Here is a 15,685-nt window from a genome sequence, read left to right on the forward strand (position 1 = left end):
TAGTTATGTTTAGTTATGCTGCCATTTAGCAATTAGTTTGGTTTGGTACATATGGAGATTTTAGTCGTAAGCTTTGTTAGGGTTGCAGGGTACAACATACGCTGTCTGTAGCCCAGTGATATACATTTTTATTTATTTTATTTATTTATTTATTTTATTTTTTCTTATGTGTTCAGTTATGTCTAGTTATGCTTGCTGACTGGCTGGCCCAGCAGGTGATGGGTTTGTTGACGCAATTACTTATGGCTATAGGATGCACTAAAGAGGAATGTCTTTAGTCTTGATTTGAATATAGGTAGGGTGTCTGCATCTCGGATGGTAGTGTGTGTGTGTGTGTGTTTGTATGTACTGTTGAGTTGTGTTTTAAATATGTAGGTGTGTGTTGTGATTGGAATATGAAGTTGTGTGTATGTGTATTGGTGTGCTGTGTCTGGAATGTGAAACAGAGAGTGTTTGTGTGTGTGTGTGTGTGTGTGTGTGTGTGTGTGTGTGTGTGTGTGTGTGTGTGTGTGTGTTAGTCAGCAGCAGCTGTCACTCCCCATATTCTGATGATGATGTTCTCTCCTCTCTCCTCTCCTCTTGTCTGCAGATGCCTGTGAGCTCACACTGGACCCAAACACAGCACACAGACATCTCTCTCTCTCTGAGGGGAACAGAAAGGTGACACTTGTGTATGAGGAGCAGCCGTATCCTGACCACCCAGAGAGATTTGACTGCTGGGATCAGGTGTTGTGTAGAGAGGGTCAGTCTGGACGCTGCTACTGGGAGGCTGAGTGGAGTGGGGATGGGGCTTATATATCTGTGGCGTATAAAAGCATCCAGAGGAAAGGGGGGAGTGATGACATCATACTGGGACGTAATGACAGGTCCTGGAGTCTGCTCTGCTCTTCTCACGGTTACTCTGCCTGGCACAATAATGAGCACACTGCCATACCTGACCCCTCCTCCCGCTCCAGCAGAGTAGGAGTGTACCTGGACTGGCCAGCCGGCACTCTGTCCTTCTACAGCGTCTCCTCTGACACACTCACCCACCTGCACACGTTCCACTCCACATTCACTGAGCCCCTCTATCCTGGGTTTAGGGTTTATGACTCCTCAGTGTCCCTGTGCCAGATCACATGACCTCCCCATGCTGCAGGAACACAGGAGTCACCCACTCCTATTCATACACATGTGTGATGCTGTGATGCTATGGAAATAGTGATATGTGTATTCTGTTTATACACCACTGCTTTGATGATACTATGCAAATGGTGATGTAACATTTTTGTATATTTTGTGCATTTCTGAATTTAGTATGTGGGTTACAAGAATTGTTCAGCAACAATATGATGTATTCTGCTCTCCTTAAGGTTTACTAATTTGCTGCATTTGTCTGAAAATGATGCACTGGTCTGGGGTCTGTGTATGAATGTGTGTTTGTGTGTGTGTGTGTGTGTGTGTGTGTGTGTGTGTGTGTGTGTGTGTGTGTGTGTGTGTGTTTTTGACATAGTTATTACGTAATTGTGTGTGTGTGTGTGTGTGTGTGTGTGTGTGTGTGTGTTTGTGTGTGTGTGTGTTAGGCATAGTTATTGTGTAATGTGCATATGTGTGTGTTGGGCATAGTTATTGTGTATAATGTGTATAGTTATTGTGTGTTATTGTACATCACACATAATATTCTGAACTGGGTTAACTTGGCTGGCGTGTGTAGAAGCAGATGGGTGCACACATATTGTGCTGAGATGGTTGAGAAGGAAGCTTTGTCATCAGCATCCTCAGATGTGTGAGGCCCTGTGTGAGGTAGTGGCTGTGCATATTCAGCTGTTCTGTAAACATCTTCTTTTTCAAGTTATATTATCAGTCTGTTTGTTTCCTTTCTTTCTCTTTGTTTTTGCCACATGGATACTCTTAACCCCCCTGGTGGTGGGGAATAAATTGCAAGCCACTGAATTTTTGTCTCCATGCTGCCTTTTTGTGCCTAAAGACCCTCAACACTTAACCCTTTGACAGTGTGTGTGTGTGTGTGTTTGTTAGGCATAGTTGTTGTGTAATGTCTCTGTGTGTGTTAAGCATAGTTCTTTTGTAATGTGTCTGTGTGTGTGAGAGAGAAAGGGGCATAGTTATTGTGTTATGTGTGTGTGTGTGTGTGTGTGTGTGTGTGTGTGTGAGAGAGAGAGAGTCATAGAGAGAGAGTTATTGTGTTGAGTGTGTGTGTGTGTGTGTGTTTGTGTGTGTTAGGCATAGTTATTGTGTAATGTGTGTGTGTGTGTGTGTGTGTGTGTCTGTGTGAGAGAGAGAGAGAGTCATAGAGAGAGAGTTATCGTGTTGAGTGTGTGTGTGTGTTTGTGTGTGTTAGGCATAGTTATTGTGTAATGTGTGTGTGGTTCCTGTCCTCTGTGTATCTGTTGTTCTGCACATTCAGAGAAATAAAATGTCTAAATAAAATCCTGAAATAAAATGTCTAAATAAATATATTTAGAGAATATAACATGGGAGTGGGTTAATGGTGATGGATGTGTCTTCATTTTTGAGTTGATTAATGTTTTGTTTTTCTCTAAAGCCAAAACAGAGAGTATTAATCTGTTCTTTCTCCATGTGTCAACCTCAAATGCATAACTGACTTGGCCATCACATGCATTGCAGTAGTATAATAAGTAAGGTTACATTTCCACACAATGCATCACTGTAGCATGCAGGTAGATGAGTGAGGGCAGATGTGAGTTTGTCTCCAGAGTGACTCTTCAGGCAGGTGTTGGAATGAAATGTGTTTATTTCACGTTTAGATGGAAAGCTGCTCCTGTGCTCTGGGCTTCTCACAGATCATCTTCATTACTTCAGAGTGATGTCAGACATGTTTTCTCTTCAGACATGACCTTGGAGAAAATACATCTCTCATACAAGCTGTCATCATTTCTGTTTTATTATGAAAGACTGATGATATGTTTTTTGTCCTTGTATGCAGCAAAAGAATGTGTTGGCAGTCATTTTGATAAGCTCTTTGCAAAATCAAAATTCTCTCTACTCGCTCTCTATTAGATAAAGTGTGAGGAACAATGTAAATTAATTACACAGAAATATAAATAAACTACACAAATGTCTTCAGACACAAACTACATGAGGGCCTTAAAAATGACATTCGTTTTCAAAATAGAGAAAAAGAAAAACATGATGATCATAGAGATGCTGCAGGTGACAGACTATCCAGCAGTATGACTGTGTTTGGGTACATTTACAAATAAAGTTTTACACAAACAACAAAGAAAACAGTGTTCATTTTACAATCTTAAACTCAGTCATTATCATGATCATCATTGTTATACTTCACCAATTCTCTCCCACTCTCTCCAAATTTTACAAAGAAAAAACAAGGTTTTTAATCTTAATGAATGTCAGCAAAAGAAACTCTTTTGATCAGTCTGCTGAATGGCTCAAGTCCAGTGAGTAACGTGTAGTTCAGGCTGTTCTCCGTCCACAGACACACCTGTTTATGTCACACTTTCATCAACTGTTCCAACATTCAGCAAAGATTCGCTGTACTGAGACTCTTAGTGTTCTGCTGAACTGTGTGTGTGTGTAAATGTATACGTGTGTGTTTGTGTGTAGTATCAGTTTGATAGGCCACATAATATTCTTAAGCCAGGCTTCTCTGTCTGGGTTTGATCCTCAGGTACAGCTGTGAGAGAGAAAGAGAGAGAGATGAGCTCCATTATAAGCAGTGATACTGTAACACAGTAATATCTTCACATTGTTATCTACAAGAATAGATACGAATACTCTACAGCAGTGTTTCCCAAACTTTTTACAGTCTCCAGCTATGTACCACCCCACGCCCCATGCTGTCGCCGGCAGGTGCATCCTCGATAGTAGGCCTTCTACTACTAGTAGCGGTTGGTGTCTCTCTGGACTGGGTATTAACTCTTTTTAACCAGTTATCAATTTCCGTGCAGCAACCGGAATGAGCTCCCGCTTCTCTAGACAGGGCATCAGCGAGTGGAATTCTGACGAGGGAGCTAAGGAGTTGTTGCAGCTAGGGAGTTGTGCCTATGTTTTGACTAACCTACCTGTAGCTATTTTTATATTTTGCTGAACACTACAGTGTATACATGAGTGTTTTTTTGGCATTTCGACTCGGCTATTCAGACTATTTTGGGAAACACTGCTCTACAGCAATCACACACACACAGAGACAGACAGACAGACTGACCCCCAGCAGGTTTCGGGGGATGTAGCCCTCCTTGTCCCCACAGCGGGCCAACCACCACTGCGTCTCCTCCTGGTCCTCCCTGCGCAGGATGGTCATGCAGTCCCCCTCCCTGAAGGACAGCTCGTCCTCAGCCTCCACCTCATAGTCCCACAGGCCACACACCATCCCTCTGTTCATGATGCCCATCTTCTCCTGAACACCTGTAAAACACACACACACACACGCACACACACACACAAACACACACAGACACACACACACACACACACATTAATACACTCAGGCCACACACCATCCCTCTGTTCATGATGCCCATCTTCTCCTCAACACCTGTAAAACACACACAGACACACACACACACACACACACACATATTAATACACACAGGCCATACACCACCCCTCTGTTCATGATGCCCATCTTCTCCTGAACACCTGTAAAACACACACACACACACACACACACACATTAATACACACAGGCCATACACCACCCCTCTGTTCATGATGCCCAGCTTCTCCTGAACACCTGTAAAACACACACACACACACACACACACACACACACACACTGACCGTAGAGGAACTGTGAGCACTGGGCGTATCCCTCCTCCATCTCCTCACACTTGTCGCAGCCGTCTGCATGTCGCTGTGGGTGACGGAAAACACGGCCGCCCCGGACTCAACCAGGAACTTACACACCTGCACATTATTACAGGAGGCAGCACAGTGCAGAGGGGTCCTGGTCGGGGAGAGAGAGAGAGAGAGAGAGAGAGAGAGAGGAAGGGGAAGACAGCAGGAAGAGAAATGAAGAGAAAAGCAGGAGAGGGGTGAGGGGGAATGAGAGGGAAAGAGAGAGAAGTAAGTAAAGAAGGAGAGAGAGATAGAACGTAGGAGGGAAAGAACAAGAGATATGAGATGAAAGAATATTACAACATTATTGTCCCAGTACCAGGGGTGTAATGGCCATTGGACGTGGAGGAAAACCATCCCCCCACATCTTTGAACATTTTTTTTTTTTTTTTTTTTTTTTTTTTTTTTACAATTTTTATATTAAAACGGCATCATTGCAAGTGGTGACAACAAGTGCACACATCAAGCAAACCTCTCCAATAATATCTTCTTTTACCTAAAAAAGCTATATTTCTGTTACAGGATGATCGTCACAACTATCTAACAGTGAGCTATCACAAGTCGCCAGAAAAATATGAATTTTAATTTTCGTAAATATAATGTCAATGACAACGAAGCCATATCCATCAGTACTTCTCCGTTTTGGAGCAGGAAGTCTTCAACAAATCAAAAGTGTTCATCACTTTGCATTGACATCGAAATGACAGGCGATATACGTTGGTTTACTGTAACGTGATGTTGAATAATAAGCCCTGACAATGATATGAAGCCCCCTCCAACTTGGAGCTACTCTGGCCTGTAATTCTACATACTTGACTGTATGCGTTTGGTGTGAATTAGTTTGTGGATTCTGTGTGTTTGCTGTTGTTATGAATTGGCATGATTTGTGTGTGGTTATGAATGAAGCAATGCCACACACACTCTGAATGTTGTTGATAACACATCCCAAACAGGGCTGATTCTGGGCGTCAGATTCTCACCAGCCATCACTGTCGGCCGCGTTAACGTTGACTCCAAACTGCACCAGGAACTTGACAATTTCAATGTGGCCTGCACACACAGAGTTGTGGAGGGCAGTGATTCCCTCATCATTGGGCAGGCTGGGGTCATCCACCTAAACACACACACACACACGCAGATACACACATTTTAATAATGTATTTGTCTTCCACACCAAAGTAAAGTATTAAGTTCAACTAACACACATGTACATACACACAGACATTATAGTAACTGCAAGATTGGTCCTGGGTCTTCTAAAGACAAAGTACAAACAGGGTGAAGTGCAAAACCAGGTCAACACTGTACAGTGTGAAGTCTAACTTTGTATATGATCCTCTGCATCAAGGTCATATTGTAAAGGGTAAAGTTTATAGTCTCACCTCATAAATTATCCTCTGAACCAGGTTCATATTGGACAGTGTAAAGTTTATAGTATCACCTCATAAATTATCCTCTGAACCAGGTTCATATTGGACAGTGTAAAGTTTATAGTCTCACCTCATAAATTATCCTCTGAACCAGGTTCATATTGTAAAGTGTAAAGTTTATAGTCTCACCTCATAGATGATCCTCTGCATCAGGGTCATATTGGACAGTGTAAAGTTTATAGTCTCACCTCATAGATGATCCTCTGAACCAGGTTCATATTGTACAGTGTAAAGTTTATAGTCTCACCTCATAGATGATCCTCTGTACCAGGTCGTACTCTCCCTCCAGTGAGGCATCCAGCAGCAGAGCCAGGGGGTTGAAGCGCACACGCATGCCGTGATTGATCCGCTCTGAGCCGCTTTTACGCAAGTTAGTTCGCTTACCCTGCAGGCATGGACATAAGACATTCAGGGACATTCAGCAAATGTTATTGTTTCATGTATGTGTGTTTTTATGCTGTAAGTATAAACATAAATATATTTATTTTATGATCATGTTGTGAGTTTCTGGATGTATGATTGGTTATCAGGGGTGGGTAGTAACGCTTGTAACACACATGAGTAAAAAAGTAGTTTTATAAAGAAACTGGTTTTTCTCAAATTCATTTTTGAGACAGTAATCTGCTTTTTTACTTCACTAAATTTGCCATAATACCTTCATTATAACTAGTCTAGTCTTCATTACAAGGTGGCAAGCTGCCCTGAAGATAGAGAAGCACCACCTGTCTTTAGGGACCACGACAACAGGGGATGTGATGATGACCGGCACAGACCAGAACAAGAGGCAACTTCCAACCACAATCCCTGCCACAATTTATTTACCAATATCTAAAAAGGAAAACAGTAACATGATGAGGTTTCTGGGCCCTCTTGAAAACACTGGGCTCTCCGCTTCTTAAAACTCCTCTTTTAACCTCCACAAGCGTATCAGTGTAGGTATATGTACGTTTATGAATGTTTTGTAAATGCATGTATGTTCTGTACATATACTATGGATATGAATAGTTCTAAGCATGCATGTGTTTATGTGTACGTATGTATGATCGTGTGTGTGTGTGTGTGTGTGTGTATGTGTGTGTGTACTCTGTGATTCTATATGTGTGTGTGTGGTGTGTGTGTGTGCATGTGTGTGTGTGTGTGTGTTGTGTGGTGTGTGTTTATGTACTCTGTGATTGTATATGTGTGTGTGTGTGTGTTGTGTGTGTGTGTGTGTGCGGTGTGTGTGTGTGTGTGTGTGTGTTTATGTACTCTGTGATTGTATATGTGAAATGTACCGTATGAATGGTTCTAAGCATGCATGTGTTTATGTGTACGTATGTATGATCGTGTTGTGTGTGTGTGTGCATGTGTGTGTGTACTCTGTGAATGTATATGTGTGTTGTATTAGACATGTGTGTGGTATGTGTTGTTTTACCGGTGGAAGGGTAATTTTCTCCAGTGATCTCGGGTGGCTCCATGCTGGTCTCATCTGCCTGTCCCTCCTGCTCAAGCCTGAGAGGGATACAGGGGTGGTGGGTATGGGGGGGTACTCGTCCATATACCCCTCTAACGGGGTGGGGTTGCAGGATACGGGGGGCGGTGGGTACTCCTCCATGTACCCCTCCATGCGGCTTTCTGTTGGGGTGTGCAACATACAATTTGGAGCAGACTCCTACACAGCAACCAATGCATGATTTGATCTGGCCTAGATTTAAGCCAGACCATAGTTCTCAATACCAGGACGGACCAGGACCAGGACCAGGACCAGCGACAGGACCAGGATCAGAACCAGAACCAGAACCAGAACCAGAACCAGAACCAGGATCAGGACCTTTTACTGTTTCTAGGTCTCACTCCTGCCCCTAAACCCTTGATTCTGATTGGACAGCAGCGGTGCCACTCACCTCTGGGGTGCGATCTGGGCAGCGTGCCTCCGCCCATGTTGTTGTGGCCCTTCCTCCCTGGCGTGCTCTGCTGGGTGTACATGGAGTAGATGGAGCTGGCACCTACGATCTGTGGCGTGTTGTTGCCGTTGACGGCAGGCGGGTCACGGGACGGGCCTTGCCAGGGAAGGTGCCTGTGGTGAATCTGGAGAATGAGGAAGAGGAGGATGAGGTGGGCGGGGCCTGGGGAGGGGCTTTTGGTTTGCTGGGGACAGGAGCAGGGACCTTGGGAAGAGGTTTGCCATTCGGAAGAAGGAAAGGATCAAGGAAAGAAATGTATTTTCAAAAGCCAAATCTAAAAAGCTTAGTCATCATCACTATAATATAGAAAAGAGGAAGTGAAGTGAGGAAGAGTGTTTAGTATGAGAGTCTTGACACTTACCTCTGATATCATTAATATAATCCATATACAAAATAAGGAAAGAGGGGTATTGTGTAGAATTAAAAAACCTACTGAGTGATATTTTAGTCCACTTATGTAGAGTACATCCCACAGCTTGGCTCATTGCCTGATGAGTGCATTACAAACATTTATCTTCATCATCATCATGACACACTGATGCCAATTACAATAAATTCTATGGATCTATTAAAAAAATGTCTCAAATACACAGGCATGCAAACACACGGACACAGACACACACACACACACACACACACACTGACTGTCGAGGAACTGTGAGGACTGCGTATCCTTCCTATATCTCCTCACACTTGTTGGCAGCCACTGTGGGTGACGACGAATTTGGCCGGCCTGGATTCCACCAGGAACTCAGGGGGGACAGGAAGTCTCAGAGAAGAGACAAAGAGAGACAGAGAGAGAGAGAGAGAGAGAGAGAGAGAGAGAGAGAGAGAGAGAGAGTAGAGAGAGAGAGAAAGGAAGTTAGAGAGAGAGATAAAGGAAGAGATGGAGGGGAGAAAGGGAGGAGAGAGAGGGGTGGACAGGAAGTCTCAGTGGCACGGGGCCAATCCCAGAAAAAACATCTCAGCTCCAGCACCATGGAGGAGCACAACTAATGAGTGTGGCCTCTACAAATACACCACATGTACACCACTGGTTGTGTTCAGTTCATCAGCATCTGACTGGATAGATTGCATTGTTTCCCTCTCACAGGAGACGTGCAAATGGAGCAATGACAAACACACACACAATTTCAATGAGTTTCCAATTAAATGAAGAAATATATTTTTAACATGTCTTGTATGATTAGTTGAAGTAGGCCAATATATAGATTGAATTTCTTTCATTGTTTTTTTTTCATTCTTTGACAACAATTATAATTATTAAAAGATATTGGACAATTAACTATAGTCAAAACGACATTGTGCGACATCTTCAAATTTAATGAAAAGAGTTGGATATTCCATTAGAATTTAACAAAACTCTTAACAAAACTACGTACTTTGAATACCCCCAGGAAGTAAACAGTTGGAGTTGAGGAATGTTGAGTGATGTGTTCTCATCCATTGTTATTTGTATTATTTTAGGTTGCTGATTTGTATTCTTATTGTGTCAATTAAACTCATTTTATGTGTTATGTAAGTTAGGGGAAATGCACTTATGGGACTCTTAATTTGACCCCTGCTAAATCTATAAGAACCCCTGTTTGTTTCCTGTGTATCTCTAACGGTTATTGAGCCATGCCACAGATACTGATGCTCTGATGGTACTGTGAGATTATAGTATAGTAAGATTTTATATGAATGAGGGGAAACATACTCCGCATCAACATGGATAGAGGAGAAGATAATTTAACAAGGAAGCTGTGTTATAATACAAAAGCGCCAACCGTCTTGACTTAAGGTAAGCGAAATGAATGCATAAACTGTCAATGAATGTTTTTTCTTGTTAATTCAGCGTTTTCTGTCGATGTTTGAGATGTTTCTAATGCAAATTTTAATTTAACTTTGATCGGCAGAGATTTTTGCCTCGATAAGTGCAGTCGAGAATTTGGGCTGAACGCTACATTTGACCGTTAACCTACATTATTATATCGACAAATCCAGCTACTACCTGTTGAGTTACACACTTAGGAAAGTACACGGAACACAGGCATCCGCAGAATTCCGCAGGTAGCCTACAAGTCGAGACGCTGATCCAATAAACTATTTATGTCAAATTGAGCGAATTGCCCCAGCCGTCCGTTCTGTGTGTGCGCTCAAAACTCCAGTGTTCGCACCCTACACATTCCTAGCTCTGGGAAAGAAAGGGAGTGGTGTAATTTGTTGAGCTGTCATATGAACAACCTTTCGCCAGAATCAAGGACACTATCTTTAATCCAAATGAAACTGAAAAGACGTTATGGTGGAATGCTGAACGCCGCTACGTCTAGGGAGCCTAAGTAGAAGTACGAAGGTAAAACATGTAGCTGTGTAACATATCCCGTTTTCCACGTTCCAAACAACAACCTAAACTGTCAACATGAATAGGCTATTCTTTAATAGGTTACACAATTTCAGCAAATATACAGAAACACACAAACATAAGGATATAAACATATGGATATAAACATGTAGCCTATTTGGACAAAAAAGGGGAAGAAAGACTTAAACTCACATGATGCCAGGTTTCACTTCAAGTCACATGCTTTCCCCAGTTGTCTACATTAGGTGTCCAGGGTTCGCGGTTAAAGGAAACAGAAGAGAAAACTCAACAATAATAATTCTAAATAATAATAAGTTCATGTATGTGTTCATGTGAATCCAATGCCCAGTGTGTCGTATTCATTAGAAGTGTGATTTCTGTGACTGGTGGTGTAATAGGGTTACTATCAGAGGAGGAGACTAATATGCAAGAGTGTGAGGAATACACAGTATGATTTAAAAGAAAATGAGATATTGACTGTTGAATATCATCTTCTATTATTTCGGCCATTAGGAAGAGTATGGTGTGTTCTTAGTCCATTAACATCAACACATATTCTGTCATAGTGACACTTTGCTCTGATGTTTATTTACCTTTCCTGCTGTAGCAACACTGGGTTATTGCAGACAAAATTTATCAGACGCAGAAGTCTAAATGAGAGAGATAGAGTGTGTGTGTGTGTGTGTGTGTGTGTGTGTGTTTTAAAATGGACAAAAACAACTTTATTTGTTTGTTTTTTGTCTCCGCAGTGATAAGTAAGGGTGTGTGTGTGTGTGTGTGTGTGTGTGTGTGTGTGTGTGTGTGTGTGTGTGTGTGTAAGTGTGTATATACAGAGTGCATTTCTGGCGAAATGTTGTTTATCTGAGTTCAACAGCCAATCAAATGACACCTCTCCCTTACGTATTGCTGAAAGAATGTGTGTCTTTCCTCCTTGATCAGGTTTGAATTCTTCTTAGCCTAATATCTCTGGCCTTAATATCTGAAAATAATCATCAGTAATGTAGGTATGCTTCAGACAATTATGACAGACAAGGAATAACATTCATATCTTTACACTAATGAACATATGCGAGTGAAACTGATGACAAAATGAGAAATGTCATCAGATTTCAGACAGTAACTTTGATTAAGTTATCACAGTAAATCCCATCGATTATGTGTGTTTGTGACGTGGAATCTCAGTCCTTGACATTATTTGCTGCTAGTGATTACATACACCAGTGATTCTCAAACTTTTTCTGTCATTCCCCATTTTGAATAAGGGGGCCTTTTCAAGCCCCACCTGTCCCCCATTGCTCCAATAAAATGTAGGCCAAGCTTAAAATTGTAAAATGTATTGAAATAAGGTCAAGTTCTTAATCTTAATCAATAACAAATAATATCAGTTCAGAAATAGAGAAAATAAATGTCCAATGGTGTCAATCCTTGCCTCAAATGGTCAAGTTCTAAATCTTCAAGAACAATCAGTTCAAAACAAGAAAAAATCAACTACACTTTCATGCTCCAGGAATCTTTTTCGTCATTGTCCCGCTGAAATTAATACGCCGACGTCAATCAAAATGCGCGCGCTATGGTTCCAGGTCACATTTTCATCCGGTCCCCCATCTAATGTTAATACAGTGCTGTATAATGGTGCGTCTCCTTTAAGAGCAGCACGTAGGCTACAGAGAGAGAGAGAGAGAGAGAGAGAGAGAGAGAGAGAGAGAGAGGTGATGCACACGGATAGATCAGATGTAGCAAAGACCGGAGCAAAGTTATGTTGCTGTAACGTAGAACTCTGTACAACCAGTGTGGAAGTGTGGAGAATAAATCCTCGGACCAAATCAAGTTGCCATTCATTTGCTCATCAACTGCAGACGGAAGGGAAAGGGAGTTAACCCCGGAGTATAGAACACTTCGGCCCTGGAGCAGTAAACAAAAAGTCTCCCCTGTAATCTACGACTAAGGTCAGGGACTGAGCAGGAAAGGATAACACAGGCTATTTAATACAATACTGATGGATTTGATTTGATTATAATGATAACTACAAGCCACGAGCGCATCTGTTAATAATACAACTATGAATTATAGACATGACAAATGATGCATTAAACCTTCAGCCACTAGATAACCGTCTCTCTCTGGGCCAGCAAATTGCTGTCAACAAATTGCCCCTCCCCTTGACTGTTTTTTTTTTCCGTTATTGGATATAACGAAAAAAATTACGTACACGTGCTGCTCACTACGGATAAAAGTAGGATATACAATCTTGAAATAGATCCCCTAGCAAATGGGTCAAGAGAGAGAAAGGCATCCAAAGGGTTCACAGGTGGCATAGATGGGAAGTTTGGTACTTGACACTGCACAAAATGCCTGACCTGGAGAAATCTGAAAAAATTCGTTTTTGGCAAGTCATACTGTCTTGACAACTGCTCAAAAGAGGCAAATGTCTTATCTATAAATAGGTCTTTAAAACAGTGTAGCCCTAGTTCATGCCATGCCATAAATGTCTTATCTTGCATCGATGGAGCAAATAAGTGGTTCAATGCTATGGGGCTTAGTAAGGACGCTCTCTGAAAGCCAAATGTCTTCCTGAACTGAAGCCACACCCTGAGAGAGTGGTTTACCACTGGGTTGTTTGTAGGCGTACGACTAATCCCAGGGAGAGCAGCACCCAAATATGCTGACAAAGAGGTCTGCCTACAAGCACTGTTTTCCATTGAAACCCAAGATGGACATTCAAGGTTGAGATGGTAACGCCACCAGTATAACATGCACCGTAGGTTGGCTGCCCAGTAGTAGTATTTAAAGTTGGGAAGAGCCATGCCACCCTGTTCTTTTGGTCTTTGGAGAAAGGCCTTACGCAGTCTAGGCTGTTTGCCATTCCAAATGAATGATGAGATAATGGAATCTAAAGATTTGAAAAAGGAAAGAGGAAGAAAGACAGGTATGCACTGGAACAGATACAAATACTTGGGAAGAATGGTCATTTTGATTGAGTTGACCCGGCCAATGAGAGTCATGTTCAGAGGGGACCATTTTGAGAGGTCTTGTTTAGTTTGTTCTAACAATTTGGCAAAATTAGCCTTGAAAAGGTGATTGTAAGAGCGTGTAACATTAACCCCTAGGTATGTAAAACTATTCCTAGCAATCTTAAAAGGTACATTTAAGCGTAGTTGTGATGCCTGATGATTAATAGGGACCCATTTGCTAGGGGATCTATTTCAAGATTGTACAAATTAATGTCGGGTCTGGACTCTCCACCTTTGGCTGCAGTCCGAGCAGCCTGGGAGCAGGACTTAGGTCAATGCCTTCCAGATAGTAGCTGGGAGTCAATTCTTAGACAGGTGCATGGATCTTCTATGTGTGCACGCCACTCCCTGATACAGTTTAAGGTTGTGCATCGTGTCCATTTGTCTAAGGTAAAACTTTCTAAAATATACCCAACTATTTCTCCCAAATGCGATAAATGTAAAAGTGCAGATGCCTCCCTAATTCATATGTACTGGTCCTGCCCCTCTCTAGAAGATTTCTGGCGTTCAGTATTTGAGAGTCTCTCTGGAATTATAAACCACAAGATTGACCCTGACCTGCTTGTGGCACTGTTTGGGGTTATCCCGGAGGAACTGCAACTACCTGTAGCAAAACGTAAGACCCTGGCCTTTGCTTCACTGTTGGCACGCCGTTCCATCTTGTTGAAATGGAAAGAAGCTGCCCCACCCAAACACACCCACTGGGTCAAAGATATACTGTCTTTTCTCTCATTAGAGAAAATTAGATATAGTCTCAGAGGATCAGTGAATACATTCTATAAGATCTGGAGCCCTTTTCTTGACAGTGTCAGCACTTCAGACATAATTGAGGACTAGTCCTCGATAATTGATGATTTACCTTACTGAGCACTGTGGCTTTTCTGATTTTGAACACAACAGAGATAAAGTTTGGTCAGTTTTTTTTCCTGTATTGTTTCTTTGTGTGTTTGGGGTGGGGGATGGGTGTGGGAGGTGGGAGGTGGTGGGATTTAAATTGTATACTGTATACATGTCTTGTTTGCAATGATATGAGAAATCAATAAAAAGACCATTGATTAAAAAAAAAGTAGGATATATGCATTTCTCTTTAAGATCACGTTTCAGCCCACATGCCTTCTTCAAGAATAGCTGAACATAGGTACTTATATATAGACCACATTTTAGTAACACATTTAATGGTGATTAGACAATCAAGCTACCCCATTCACGCATCAGAATTCTTACCAAATATTGAGCAACTGTTTACAATCAAACAAATTACTTCATCTAAATCTCCAATAAATAGAGGTAGTCTACATTACAGAATCCTCAGCACTATATTTTAAGTGGTTGGTTCATTTAAAACTGAGGTTAAACTTTTTCTAAATTAGTAATCTATTAAAAACGTTTTAAAAATGCTTATTTCAAGAACTTGGTTACATGTCACTTCATTTGAAGTAAAACAAACGCCTATGCGCTCTGTTGCCCTGATATGCACTTCAGTTAGCATGCTAACCAGTTAGCCCCAGCCCATCCTCTTTCATAATACCACTTTGTACCTCAGGAGGCGCTAGTCAGTCAATGTAGCTAAAACAGCAAGACATCATAGATACTTTCACTGGCATAAGCACACCCTGTCAGGAATGTCTTGAAAAAAAATCCTATTTCAGAGGCTTAAATAACCACAGTCAAAGTGTTTGGTAATTCATGGAGTAATGGATTGTTACATTTTTTGAGCTACAGAGCCTCAGCCATCTGTATTGCTCATAATAGCTGACTATGACCAGTCGCCAATCATGCAGATGAGAACATCTGTTAAATTTGACATTTGCACATTACAGGACACACTGAGGGCACACATAGTTTGGAATCTTTTGAAAAATAGAAAATTATAATAACAGGTTTGGTTTAGATTCAGGTTAGGGTGTCTGCTGTTACTAAAAACGTAAAAATGTAGACTTCGTTGTAAGCTGGTTCAGGCTTCAGAGCACTGAGACAATTTTATTGTATGTTGAAGTGAATTGAATTTATCGATAATTAAGACACTTTTTCTAAACTCTTAACACATCCTCATCACACAATTAGTCAAATAGGTCGTTTTCTGCTCAAAACCACATTTTCTGAATTAAATACTACTGTTCATTTAAAAATGAAACAGAC

General features: G+C 41.6%; 1 protein-coding gene across 1 annotated transcript in view; it reads left to right on the forward strand.

Annotated features, from left to right (window-relative positions):
• LOC122128957 (stonustoxin subunit beta-like) overlaps nucleotides 1-1,116 on the forward strand; it is a gene marked incomplete at both ends in the record, with an annotated part of 12,780 nt that extends 11,664 nt beyond the window's left edge. Inside the window, one exon of the mRNA XM_042704012.1 lies at nucleotides 590-1,116. Coding sequence (XP_042559946.1) covers nucleotides 590-1,116 — 527 coding nt within the window. The remainder of the gene's footprint in view (nucleotides 1-589) is intronic.
• Nucleotides 1,117-15,685: the final 14,569 nt, after the last annotated feature.

This window comes from Clupea harengus, unplaced genomic scaffold (genome assembly GCF_900700415.2).
Source record: "Clupea harengus unplaced genomic scaffold, Ch_v2.0.2, whole genome shotgun sequence".
Classification (NCBI taxonomy): domain Eukaryota; kingdom Metazoa; phylum Chordata; class Actinopteri; order Clupeiformes; family Clupeidae; genus Clupea; species Clupea harengus.